We start from the raw sequence: 15,045 nt of genomic DNA, 5'->3' as shown, positions 1-15,045 counted from the left end.
TTTAAGAATAAATGTAATCCTATCAATACCGACCAATTCATAATACATATTCTGTATTATCTTGGAGAAATCATCAAGATCATTTGTTATCATTTATACTTATTCCCTAATGGGTATTGGAAAAAGTAGGACATGTAAAAGACAATAAATACCAAAATGAAGCAAGGCCCCTATAGGCAGCACACTGCACTAATGTAAATTATGGCCAGACAACATAACTTGTCACAGAGGATTATTTCTGCTTAGTGAGTCTGCAGGGGCCCCTTTGCTTCACCACTCAGCATTGACGAGAGAGAGCGAGAGAGAGAAAGAGGGAGAGGGACTAGCCATAGCCATTAGTAGCTACAGTGGCATTGATGTTTGAGCGCACTTCTGAACTGGCTTTTGTTGAGAATATCTGTGCAGAAAGCATGCGCTGTCCCAAATCTGCTGTTACTATGAGAAATGAGGAGCTGCTTTTAAGGTATGTTGTACACTCCTTTGTTTTAACCGTTGCATTTCACTTGTTCCGGATGGTCTTCCCCATAAACATGCTGTGTAATAAGTAGCTCTGTTTGCTGTTGAGGGCTAAATTGTACTGCTTGCCTCCACAGCAAGAGCTGATCTTATACCGGGGCAGCGTTAAAAGACCAGCTTGTTCTCCCGTATCTTTCCATAAATATCTATTTGTTGTTTGTTATGCACTAAAATAATCCTAAAAAAGCTAAAGCTTCATAATAGAGAGCTCTAAATACTGCTATAAGCTGGACTTAGCCTACCTAAACACAGTCATTAGGGTTCTGCCTTGTATGGAACACAATATCTCTATTAGGTCTATATCCTACGACTGGAGTTCAGCAAGAATAAAGATAGACACATTCTGGAATTTCATATTTAATTGACTATAAATTGCATGTGATCTGGCCAGTGGCGGACACAGACTGCAAAAGGCCCCTGTGCAGATAATGTGCCAGGGCCCCCCCGCCCCCCCCCCCAATACCGACAAAGTTACCTAAACATATATATGCATATAAAAATAAACCTTACTAATAAAAATTATGAAGGAAGATTTATATTGTACATTTTATTACCAGTTTAGAACACAAGTAACACATTTTTTTCCGGGTTAAATTCTTATCTAAACTAAGTCCCTAAATGTGGGCAAAGAAAATGAAAAACCTATACTCACCTCCTCCGGCGCCTCCGTTCCCCCTCCGCAGCCCCTATCCCTTTCTGTGTTTACAAAGCTGCTGTGGTGACGCGCGGTCGATGGCACATGACCGCTGCAGCCAATCAATGCCCTCAACAGCGATTTGCTGTGGAACTACTGTCCTCAGCAGCACACCAATGAGGATATCTACAGAGGGGGCTGTATGGCGCTATCTACAAAGGGGGCTGTATGGCGTTATCTACAGGGGGGACTGTATGGCGCTATCTACAGGGGGGGCTGTATGGCGCTATCTACAGGGGGGGCTGTATGGCGTTATCTACAGAGGGGGCTGTATGGCGTTATCTACAGAGGGGGCTGTATGGCGTTATCTACAGGGGGGACTGTATGGCGTTATCTACAGGGGGGACTGTATGGCGTTATCTACAGGGGGAGGGCTGTATGGCGTTATCTACAGGGGGGCTGTATGATGTTATCCACAGGGGGGGACTGTATGGCGTTATCTACAGGGGGGACTGTATGGCGTTATCTACAGGGGGGACTGTATGGCGTTATCTACAGGGGGGACTGTATGGCGTTATCTACAGGGGGGACTGTATGGCGTTATCTACAGGGGGGACTGTATGGCGTTATCTACAGGGGGGTCTGTATGGCGTTATCTACAGGGGGGACTGTATGGCGTTATCTACAGGGGGGACTGTATGGCGTTATCTACAGGGGGGACTGTATGGCGTTATCTACAGGGGGGACTGTATGGCGTTATCTACAGGGGGGGTTGTATGGCGTTATCTACAGGGGGGCTGTATGGCGTTATCTACAGGGGGGCTGTATGACGTTATCTACAGGGGGGCTGTATGGCGTTATCTACAGGGGGGACTGTATGGTGTTATCTACAGGGGGGGGGGTCTGTATAGCTTTCCCTACAGGGGGGTCTGTATGGCGTTATCTACAGGGGGTCTGTATGGGGTTCCCTACAGGGGGGGTCTGTAGGGAACGCCATACAGCCCCCCTGTAGGGAACTCCATACAGCCCCCCCCCCTGTAGGGACCGCCATACAGCCCCCCTGTAGGGAACGCCATACAGCCCCCCCTGTAGGGACCACCATACAGCCCCCCTGTAGGGAACGCTATACAGCCCCCCCTGTAGGGAACGCCATACAGCCCCAACCCCCCCAAAAAATGCGACCTACAGTGTGAAAAGACAAAAGACATGTATCCCCTCTCCTCAGGATATACACAGGACAGGGGATACATGTGTGATCGCTGGCAGCGATAGGGAGAACGGGGGACTGAAAGTCCCCTGAAGTTCTCCATGACTAACCTCTGACTTCCGGCGTCTGTGTCGGCAGCTCAAGAAAAATGAAAGGAGCGCTGGTCACGCATGCGCACAAGCGCGACCGGCGCTCCATTAATTTCTACGGAGCTGCCGACACAGACCCCGGAAGTCCGAGGTTTGTGATGGAGAACTTCAGGGGACTTTCAGTCCCCCGTTCTCCCTATCAATGCCAGCGATCACACATGTATCCCCTGTCCTGTGTATATCCTGTGGAGAGGGGATACATGTCCTGTGGAGATCCTGTGGAGAGGGGATACATGTCTTATGTTTAATGGCAGAGCGGGGAGATACCTCCCTGCTCTGCCGTAGTGTTCAGTGGTGTTGCGCTGTAGCAGCCATAGCGGCAGCTAGCGGAGCCTCCGGCCATGGTGGGGGCCCGTGCCGGCGGGCGACACGGGCCCCCTCATGCCGCGGGCCCCGTAGCAGCCGCTACGGCTGCTATAGCGGTAGTTACGCCACTATGTTAGGGGGAGTTCACACTGAGTTTTTTTACGCGAAAACCATGGCAAAAAACGTCAGAAAGTGCCTCCTATTGAAAACCATAAAAAACGCCTGCGGGAAAAAGAAGCGTTAGGCTATGTTCACACAGAGTATTTTGCAGGAGGAATATCTGCCTCAAAGTTCCGTTTGGAAGTTTGAGGCAGATTTTCCTCTGCCTGCACGCCGATTCTTGCGGCGTTTTTGGCCCGCGGCCATTGACCGCTGCGGGCATAAAACACCGCGAAATACGCTTTCTCTGCCTCCCATTGAAGTCAATGGGAGGTCAGAGGTGTAAACACCCGAAGATAGGGCATGTCACTTCTTTTTCCCGCGAGGCAGTTTTACTGCTCGCGGGAAAAAGACGCCGACGCCTCCCATTGAAATCAATGGGAGGCATTTTCTGTCAGTTTTTGACGAGTTTTGCGACGCGGTTTCCGCGTCAAAAAACTCGTCAAAATACTCAGTGTAAACATAGCCTAATGCCCTTTCTTCGGACGTTTCTGTCTCCAACTTCCCATTGACAACAATGGCAGGCAGAAAATGCATTTTTTGCTGCGTTTTTCTGCCCACGGCCCGAAGGCCGAAAAACGTCACCAAAAAACGCAACAAAAACGCGGGAAGTGTTCAAAATATGCCTCAAAATTCCGGAAGGAATTATGAGGCAGATTTTTCTACCTAAAAACTTTTCCCTTCTCAAATGAACTTTTTTATTTGATGTACATCATGTACCTGTCCTCTGCAGTCTGCACGTCCTCCGCCCGTCCTATGGGATGCTAGTACTCCGGCAGTCCTGACTTTACTCCGGCAGTCCTTGGCTCCTGACTGTACTGTCCTCCGCCCTAAGTCTCGCGTCGGTCGTTTAGCTCCGCCCCCTGTCCTCTCCCCTGCCTGAGCGCTCCTCCTACCATGTCCTCTTCCACTGTGTGTGGGAGGACTATCAGTGGAGTGCACAGTGTGCAGTGAATATCACCGTGCCCCCGGACACCCCCCCCCCCCCCCGTGGCTGTCACCGGGCCCCCCCCCCGGATGCCTAGTGTAATGTTAGTGACTCGTGATGTTCGTGACTCGTGATGCTACTACTAGTACTACTAGGCATGAGGGGGCCCGTGCCTCCAGGCCTGGCAGTGGCATATAATGTAATGTGCCTGACTGTCAGGGCGACACGGGCCCCCCCATGCCCCGGGCCCTGCTACTGTGGTAGTTACGCCACTGGCTCGCAGCTACTGTCCACGGGCCTCTGTCTCAGTCCTCAGCATCGCGCAGCTGAGAACTGAGTCGGCCAGCAGAGGAACGGGCCCCCTTCCCACGCGGGGCCCTTGTGCAGCTGCACCGGCTGCACATGCGGTATGTCCGCCCCTGGATCTGGCAGCAGGCTGCGGAAATAAAACAGGCTTTTGTTTGTTTGTAACTAGACGTATCGTTGAATGCATCTTTGGGGCTGACAATGGGACAGTCAAACAATGGAGCTGTCAAAGTAGCTTAATGCATGTCTGGGGCAGCTTTTTCTCCCCTCAACCCTCTTTTCATTATCTCTCCACTCCTCTAATCTTGTTTGTGCAGACTAAATGTCAGCACGGGCTATTAAGTATTGGCTGCTTGTTGTTGTTGTTGTTTTTTTTTAATGCTCTCTTCTGTTACACCATACTTTCTGTGTCGCATATTCGTGTCTCTTGGAATACACTACAGATTTATAGCTTACCTCTTCATTAACTACAGAGGCAAACTTATTGATTTCAAGGGTCTTTAAAATGGGTATTAATCTGACAATTAGCTTGTTGTCTGAAATTTTGCTGCCATTTCCTCTAGCCATAATTTTACGTTTGTCATGCTGTTAGGATGACACGGAGCCTTTATTAATAATATGTTAGTGAACATAATGCATGGGTCATGTGTTTTATAGCTTACAATATGTCAAGTCATACATTTGCTGTGCAAGGCTAATTTAGCATGGCGCTGGCAAAAGTTATTTGGGAATATGGTTTTATAACAGTTATGGGAGATGATCATTCAGGCATCCTGTGCACATTTAAATAAAAAATGCTTTGTGAAGAATCTAGAGCATTATTTATGCTTCCGGCTTTTTCTAATCTGCACAATTTCACAGTGCAAGGAGACCAACCATATACATAAAACACAAGAAATAGAGATGAAAGTGCATGATGACAAGTACAGCCTTTCAGTCCAACAGTATAACCCAGATACTTTGCATCAAATTAGCTTTCATTTCAAGAACTGCTACTTTGTAAGGGTGAAATGTATGGGCCTGATAAATAATCTATGCGTCTAAAAACTCCTAAATGTCACTTATCTATTAAATAAATACAGGCACTATCTACTGCAGAGATAGGAGCAGGTTTTGAGCAGTGTGTGTGTCTTTCTATGTATACACTGGTATAATGTGAATCGATTATATACTCATTAACAGTGATATATTATCCCTATACATTTCATTTTACATTTCCATCCATTGTCCTATATCTTGCAGCATTATTTCTAAACAGCTTTTTGAAGCTTAGCATTGTGTGCAATCTGAAAGATTTGACAGAGGGAAGCAAGGGAGCTTAAAACAATTCTGTCCCTGTATGACCCTAAAACAGTTCATGTTGTTGTCATTTCTGAAATGACAGCTCCCTCGATACAATACTCAGGCCTATCTATCTATCTATCTATCTATCTATCTATCTATCTATCTATCTATCTATCTATCTATCTATCTATCTATCTATCTATCTATCTATCTATCTATCTATCTATCTATCTCTCTATCTCTCTTTCTCTCTTTCTCTCTCTCTATCTATTATCCATCTATCTATCTATCTATCTATCTATCTATCTATCTATCTATCTATCTATCTATCTATCTATCTATCTATCTATCTATCTATCTATCTATCTCATATCTATCTATCTATCTATCTATCTATCTATCTATCTATCTATCTATCTATCTATCTATCTATCTATCTATCTATCTATCTATCTATCTATCTATCTATCTATCTATCTATCTCATATCTATCTATCTATCTATCTATCTATCTATCTATCTATCTATCTATCTATCTATCTATCTATCTATCTATCTATCTATCTATCTATCTATCTATCTATCTCATATCTATCTATCTATCTATCTATCTATCTCATATCTATCTATCTATCTATCTATCTATCTATCTATCTATCTATCTATCTATCTATCTATCTATCTATCTATCTATCTATCTATCTATCTATCTATCTCATATCTATCTATCTATCTATCTATCTATCTATCTATCTATCTATCTATCTATCTATCTATCTATCTATCTATCTATCTATCTATCTATCTATCATCTATCTATCTATCTATCTATCTATCTATCTATCTATCTATCTATCTATCTATCTATCTATCTATCTATCTATCTATCTATCTCATATCTATCTATCTATCTATCTATCTATCTATCTATCTATCTATCTATCTATCTATCTATCTATCTATCTATCTATCTATCTATCATCTATCTATCTATCTATCTATCTATCTATCTATCTATCTATCTATCTATCTATCTCATATCTATCTATCTATCTATCTATCTATCTATCTATCTATCTATCTATCTATCTATCTATCTATCTATCTATCTATCTATCTATCTATCTATCATCTATCTATCTCATATCTATCTATCTATCTATCTATCTATCTATCTATCTATCTATCTATCTATCTATCTATCTATCTATCTATCTATCTATCTATCTATCTATCTATCTATCATCTATCTATCTCATATCTATCTATCTATCTATCTATCTCCTATCTATCTATCTATCATCTATCTATCTATCTATCTATCTATCTATCTATCTATCTATCTATCTATCTATCTATCTATCTATCTATCTATCTATCTATCTATCTATCTATCTATATCTATCTATTGTTTTACTGGTGCATGCATAAAATATTTGACACTATTATGTTTACATTTATATCTTGAATTTTATACTGTATGTGCTTATTTACCCATCACAACTCTGTCTCTACAACACGCAATTGGTTATGAATGAAGCAAAATTATGTATATCTAATAGTTGATATAGTATTGATAGAAAAATATGTATATATATATATATATATATCCCCATATACAATAGCTAAGATCTATATTGCTGTAAATGCTTGTGTTTCCCTTGAATAGACAGTACCTAATTTATTGCTAGCTAGCAGCTGCTATCATCCATACACCATTCTATTGCCACCTACTGAGAGGGCGTGCAAGGTGGCTCATTTTGAAGCCAATGCAAATGCCACTTCATGAATCAGTCAAAAGATACTGCTGAGGAAGTAAGACAGCTGCAGATCTCTGCTAAAGACCAAAGTGTCACCTGTACCCCATGCCTGTATTGCACAGTTGGAATAACCTGGACCTCAGCCCAAATCTACCTGCTTTGCCATTGCATTGAATATCTCAGCCTCATTGTAAGGTTTTTTGCAAGCAAATTTGTCTTAGTCAGGAATGATTTCCATAAGGCCTGTATGATTGAAGCAAATGTACAATAGATGTTTGCAGTGATGTGTTCACATAAAAGTGAGTATTTTCAGGATGATAATGCAACGAATGTTCTGTGCTGCTGAATGGCAAATGAGTTTTAGATGTCTAGGTGTCTCTTTTCTTCTGTTTTTCATTGTCTTGAATGTGAAATTGTTCCATGATGCTCTTAGCACATACAGTATCAGTTCATAGAAAGTACCGTTTTTATTGCGAAGCAGAGATGTGCACCCTTCTGCAATAACAAAGTGACCTTTCCAGCCACAAGGCATGAATAGCAGAAATTGAAGAGCAAGGTGCTGGTCGGATGCTAGTAAGCTTGTCAATATCTGTTGTTATGAAGGCAAAGAGTTATCCAGTTCAGAAATTGCTGGAAGTGCGGTGGTTGATCCTTCAATGATTAGGAATGACGAAAAGTGAAAATAATAAACCGACCTATATCTGGAAGAGAAGGAAAACCATCTTGTGTTAAACTGAGATTTGAGCTCCTGTTCACACAAGAAATAACAGGAGTATTTACCATGGCACTTGTTAAACGGATGTGTCCAGCTTTTTTTTCCCCTTTTTATTTAAGTTTGCCCTCTCGGTGCGCTCTTGATCTCTTGTGGTTTATAGTGGACTAAATCTCAATGAGCAGTTGCTTTACATTTCGCCTCTAGCATATACCAAGGAGGAAAGCCGAGACAATTTGGCAAGCCTCTGTAGCTTTTTAACCTCTTAAGTGACAGACGATTCTGCAATTGTAAATGATTTAACATGTACATAATAACCCAGTCTTAGAGATAGCCCAAAAAAAAATTTGCGTCAGCACTGACTTTGGTACTCCAAGAGTTAATAAAGATGAATAATGCAACCTATCTATCCATATTGCGCTGTGACAATCTTGATAGAATATGATAGATTTAATCCATTTTAACCCAGTGTATTCTTCAAAATGTCAAGTCACATTATCCATGTCATGATATTTGAAATAAAGACAAGTTACCCTATGATATCTTGCATTGGCTGGAATGGTGTTGTCTCAAGTTTTCCAGTTAGTTGAAATAATCTCCATTGCATCATGCAGTTTTTTATCATCCATAGTCCAACATTATGCATTATTATCATCACGCCATAACGTATTCACACACTCATTGTTAAATTACAATAAAACTCAAGTGCGTCTTATCAAATTGAAGTGTATAAGATTGCAAACTATACCTTTGGGGCTCCAAAACAAAGAGGAACATCAAATTAATATTCATACCCAGAACTTTGCAGCCAGAGTAGATTGGGCTCGGATGCTTAGGAAGTCATTCAGGAGTGAATCAATACTAATTATTGTAATCAGCGGGGTTAATTAGCTGAAGATGCCGCTGATGGAAAGTTTGTTGCTTATTGCCCGATATCGCGTAACTTGATGAAACCTCAAATAAAATGGCAGGTAATATTAATATATGGACAGAAAATTACTGTTTATGTCCAAGATTGAAAATATCAGATTTTTTCATGCCGCAGATGCATGGTGATGTATGGGATCCACTGCCAATGTATTACTCCCTTATTTTTTTTTAATGTCGTAGACGCCAATTAAAACACTATAGCCCCGATCCATAAAATATCAAACAATACCATAAATTACTCAAATTCTAATCTCGGCTGGAAGATTACAGTAGCTGTGTCATTGATGTGCTAAATTTAATTAAGAAAAGGCATTTATTAAAGAAGTATATCACAAAGGTAGTACAGCTGAAGGAAACAAAAGCCATGCCATGCCTTATACATACTGATATCTGGTTTGGTTCTCACCAGCTGTACCCACAGATGTCTACATACAAGTGTGGCAGTCATGCCATTGCTGTGACATCCTGTTGAATTTGTAAGTAGCTTCCTCTCTGACCTACAGACATATTAACCCTTTCTTTGTTCACTTTGCTGAAAGAAGAAATTTCAGTTCACATTCCAATTCTCACATTTTCCCTTAGCAATAACGCTGTCGTAATTCAACAATATCTCCGTTTACTGCAAAATAACCTACAATCCTTCTATACTCCACAGAATATTCAATGAAATGTACATTTTAAAATTCACCAGGGATCCTGTTACTTTAAACAGTGAAAAAAAAGATCAGTGTAAGAATTGTTGATCTTGTTTGCATCGAGTTATATGTCATGACCCTGTAAACCGATTTATACAAGTCATTCCATAAATATGTATAGCCATGGTTCTCATGGGAGAAGTCGCAAAAGTAAAACTGGATCATGTAAAACATTTTGAGATGTCTCTAGACTACAAAGCATCATTGTGTGCTCATTCAGTAAGGAACCCTTTCACTATCCCAGTTTTTTGTTCTATGGGGAGAAAGCCTCGCTGTGAGTTTTCAATGACCATCACAAAACAGTGTTTAGTTAAAGCCTTTCTCATAATGTTCATTAAAATCCATATAGCCAGACAGGAAGGAAATACCACCGCCATTATGTATCCACACTACATCGATACTCATGGAGATCATTTCATGTATTTTAAGAATCTTTAGAGTCTTGCCCAGGCTGTGAATACAGATTATTATACTTTAATAGAACATATGCAGAAAAATATGACATATTAGGGACATTGTATTGCATCAATTCACAAACAGATTTCTATTGCGGAACAATATAAGAGTTTGGAGAGAATCCGGTAATATTGAAAACTTTTGCTGATAATATAATGAATTGTACGCACAGTAATAGTTTTTTCTATGACTCTGTATAGCTATTTCTAATATCATTCATCTGTCTTACATGGCAGATGTTGAGATAATATGTAGCATATAACGTCTAAATAAGATATCTGAAGGGGGCTGGTGTAGGAATGATATACAAGGGGGTGTACAGAACATATCAATAAGAGTATGGAAAAAAAGGGGATTAAATATGTGAAAAAATATGAAGGTCAGATGGTGTGGTATATATCTCAAGTTGTGCTGTATCTCTCAAATTATCATATTGCGCCATTTTCTTGCTGAAAATGTCATCAGTACATTTTAACTTGACATGATATAAAAGCAGTCATTCTTTCACTTGATAAAGAAACCGCTGAAGACAGAAAGCAGATATGTTCATATTTTTATTTATAAATGATGGTAATAAAGCAGTCAATGTAGGATTTGTATAATAGATTAAATTCTTAGTTTATTATCTCAACAGATGTCAAGAGCTTTGCTGCTACACACATGTACAACTCCCTAACTGTGAATGTACAGGAGAGAAATATGTCTCCTTTTTTTAACGGGATGATCCTAGTGAGATATCCGCATGAATTGATGGATAGACACAACAATATTGAGACGTTTTTAGTAAGGTGCTTTTGCCTATGCTATTATTAGATGTGTTTTTTATTTTGCAATTTATACTTTTAGTGTCAGAAGATTTTATCAGTGGGGTCCGGGTGCTGAGACCTCCACCGATAGCCAGAATGAAGGGGCAGAAGAACTTAGCTGAGCACAGTGCCCCTTCGGCTGTAAACTGTTCTGTTTTTTCTTCACAGAAAGTCTATGGCCCATACACTACTTACCCCACCTCGAAGAGCCAAAAAAAAAAGCAGATCAGAGAAGAATGGGCACATCATTTATCTGAGCACTTCTGCCTCTTCCTTCCATCAGTGGGGGTCTCGGCACCCAGATTCCCGCCAATCAAACTTTTGACTTGTTACTATGACATGTCAAAAGTTTAACAAAATAATAGTGACATTTTAAGCTTATTGACCCAATGGAGCCAAAGGTCTTGACTTTTATCGTGTTTAAGTGATACTCCAAGAAGCAGCCATAGGTGGCAGATACAGTTGCAGTATAGCTTTATATTGCTTAATGAATGGAAGGACACATATCACTATTACCAAATTTGTAAATATTCCTTGGAAATTTGCTTAACATAAGATATGGTTTATATTGGATCTATAGTATATGGCAAGCCAGTATGCAAGGAAGAGATTTGTGAGGTTAACGTTCACAGTAAATGCACATATACTTGGTGTTAAGGAAGTTGTAAAATAGATTTTCATTTGGTTTACATGTGAGATAAACTCCTTTTGAAATTGATATCACCCATCCTCATGCTGTCATGACAGATTATCAGCTGCAGGTGTTTCTTTCTGTGCAGTGTGTTCGCTGTTTACACATATTTATTTGTGTGTCAGTCCTATAATAGGTAACTGAAAATGGCATCCAGTGTGAAAGCATGTCACTATGCTTGGAATGACATGTACTGTATTATCAGGGCAGCATGGGCTTCTGGCACTTAGGCCCAGCTCCCCTTGACCTGTTCAATGATGGGCTACATAGGACTGTGAAAAGTCATTACAGCTTATATGTCTGTGCTGGCAACCGCACAAAGAGCTAAATCCTGGAAGCCTTTGCAATATGCCTGAAATGCACTTGCTTCAGTTTCTGGATGCTAAAGATAAGGCACTGGTCTGAATCGGCAGAAACACATACATAGACCATGAATATATTTACTCTCTGTCTTGTAGACATGATGCAGTAGAAAGATAGAAGATTTGGAATGCAGTGTGAAAACTTGTCTTGGAGTGTAATGCTCACATGAGAAAGGGGAAATCGGATTTAATTTCTCTCGCATATCTTATAATTCTTCAAATAATAAACATGAATAAATCAATTAATCTCCTAGGTAGATGTAAAATATATGGACCAGTATCTTTCTCTTTCATTAGCCATTATCCCCTCGCTCTCTTTATTTCATTGTTGTTATGTTAATCTATTTTGCATAGGCTCCAAACGGAAAAAGAAATACTAGACGCAATGTTTTAAACAGGGTTTCAATTTTCAGCAAACCATTGTAAAGGCACTCAAATAGTCTACATTAAGGCCTCAAGCACACATCCTTCACCATTTTTACGTACGTTTAAAACGGATCCATGTTTCCGTTGTGACATCTGTGTGGTATCCGTTGTCACTCCGCATCCGTTCCATTGTTCCGTTTTAAACGGACGTTGTGCTTCCGTTTGTCTTCCGTTTTAAACTGTCCATTAAAATCCATCTTGTGCGTTGAATGCAGGGGACTTTGGCATGCCCTGCCGTTGCTTGGCAACGGATACGTGAAAAACTGATTGTTTTGACGGACCCATAGGCTTCAATAGGCAAGACGGACTCTGAACAACAGACAGAAGTAAGACATGTTCTACTTTTGATGGAACAGACGCACGGAACAATTAAAACAATGGAAGTGTGCATGGCCCCATAGAAATGTATGTGTCAGTGTGCTATCCATTAAAAAAACGGATAGCACCATGAAGAAAATAACTGAAGTGGGCATGAGGCCTAAGAGGGTTGCCCAATTGGGCCCTTTCAATTCCTCAAGAGCCATACATACATGGGGTGTTGCAAGGGAATGAATCAACAGCACCTTCACAACCAGGTTAACTGGCCAAGGAGGTTCTGTCAGAGGTCCTTCCACCAAAGGATGGTTAACAGAGGGCATGTAGTTGTTAATTCTTTAACTGCCCTGCTAACACTGGTTATGGTTGGAGGGCTTCATGTATGAAAAAGAGAAAAAAAAAGCCTTGTTACCCACAGAAACCTGTAAGAGTTCTGCTTTTTTAAAAATCTAAATTGCATTGGGATAGGAAAAGTAAACTGTAATTGTTACTATGGGTAACCGTTTTTTTTTTTTTTATAAGGTTTTGGTACTGAAGCTCAATATATTTGGCCTTTAGGTTTATGATATTTTACCAACAAATATCTCATACACAAAGCACTATTGCTACATTCTACTGAAGCCACTCCATTGTTAAGTTCACATGACCTGACTAGCCAAGGCAACTATAGCTAACTAGTCAGCAGAGTATCCAACTAATGTGATTATAGGATGTGTTATTTGCAGATTACCAGGCAAAATGGTCAATGAGATGATCTAAGGCCCTTGTCCTTTGCTAACCTGGGATATGGTCACTTGCTATATCCCTAACCTTCTGACACCATTTACTTACATTCTCTTTAAAACGATAATTGTAATCCTGCTTGTTCATGTTACTGATCTTCTTAGTTTTTAATACCACTTATACACCCTATAATGCATGATGCATGGAGGGTAACGTATGATGTTTTATGTAGCTCTGTATAGATTTATGTATTTCATGTCGTAATGGTGAAATAATTAATAATGTAGCACTAATAAGAATAGTAAGTCGAAAAAGACAAAATACAAGGGAGAAACAGTGACAAGAACACAAAAATGTCAACTAATTAAAATGAAAAAATGGCAACAGACGATTTTGTTGTCTTCACTACCTGAATATTATAAAGGTTCTTATCTTTTTTAGACAGTGAACAGATTACAGATAATATTTTTTTTTATTCATAACGCACACCCAATAACTACTGATGATTTGTCTTCTTTCTTATTTCTCAAATACATTATTTACATTTATTACACTGAAAAGGAACATACCATATAAGACCAATTTTCAGTTTATCAAATGTCCGCAATGGGCATGATTTAAAAAATCTCTCTTCACAAATTTTTTTTTATGGCTTTAGAAATGTTGCTCAACCCCGATGATTCCTTTATTGAAAAGTTTTACAAAGACTTGTAGCAACACCCATTATCCATTGAACGAAGCCCAATTATCTGACTAATCCGATCGTGTATAGTATTTCATGAATTAATTATGCTTATTCCTTACTATTGGGTTTATCCATTTTAATTTGTATATTACATCCTTCCATGACACATGAAATCCTAGGACAATATTCAGTCATTGATTTTACTCACACATATATCGCAATAAAAACATAGTGATGCAACTACACGTTCCAACCGCTTTTAAGGGCACCATAGTTCCAAACAAGGATGTCAACCTTCTTTGTTGGGCAAACAATCGTTCATATGAACGCTCGTTCCCGATCATTGCCCCGTGTAAGCAGGGCAACGATCAGTCGATGAAGGAGCAAATGCTCGTTCATCGGCTGATCGTATTGTTTATGCAGCATGAAATATTATCATTATTAGCAGCATATCTCCCTGTGTAAACAGGGAGATGCGCTGCCAACATGATAGAAATGTATGGGGACGAGTGATCGTAGAAATGATCGCTCGTCCCGTTGCATTGCTCCTTGTGAAATGTCTCATTGATCGGCGCTTCTTTACACGGCCCATGTCAGGCTGTGTAGGGGACCCTTAGCCAAAAATCTGACAAGTTTTTTTGATCAAATTGGAAAACTAAAAATGAATGCTGAAGATTAAAAGTGATATGTGTCTATTGCTCAAATATTAATATGATTACATTAGCAGCAGTTACTGTGACCTGTACAATGATGATAATATCAATGACAATAACCTGCACAAGCTCTTTCAGCTTCAAATTGATCCTCGATTCATCTAAAGTCCCTTATTTTATGGGTGATCTGTGATTTATGGACGGGTGGTTTGCAACCCTTTCTCCAAAATAAGCACAAACAAATAAAATTAAGCTAGGGCTGTGGGATGCAAGGTAATTTGTGTTGCAAACATCTGTTAGGGTATGTTCACACGCTGAGTCAAAAACGTCTGAAAATACGGA

The 15,045-nt window shown here is 40.1% G+C and overlaps 1 protein-coding gene across 19 annotated transcripts in view; it reads left to right on the top strand.

Moving 5' to 3' along the window:
• The first annotated feature begins 279 nt into the window (after positions 1-279).
• The window catches only part of CELF2 (CUGBP Elav-like family member 2), a 433,449-nt gene continuing 418,683 nt past the window's right edge, over positions 280-15,045 (top strand). For 7 of the 19 annotated variants that reach the window (XM_075857453.1, XM_075857443.1, XM_075857460.1 and 4 more), the window contains exon 1: positions 281-463. In XM_075857453.1, the coding sequence (XP_075713568.1) occupies positions 357-463 (107 nt within the window). In that variant the 5' untranslated portion in view covers positions 281-356. Of the gene's footprint in view, positions 464-7,333; positions 7,440-15,045 lie in introns of those variants that run through there. The other 12 variants (XM_075857462.1, XM_075857449.1, XM_075857451.1 and 9 more) reach the window with 3 other exon arrangements.

Source organism: Rhinoderma darwinii, chromosome 3 (genome assembly GCF_050947455.1).
Source record: "Rhinoderma darwinii isolate aRhiDar2 chromosome 3, aRhiDar2.hap1, whole genome shotgun sequence".
NCBI lineage: Eukaryota > Metazoa > Chordata > Amphibia > Anura > Rhinodermatidae > Rhinoderma > Rhinoderma darwinii.
Note: the sequence above shows the minus strand (reverse complement) of the source record. Positions and strands in the feature narration are given on the sequence as shown.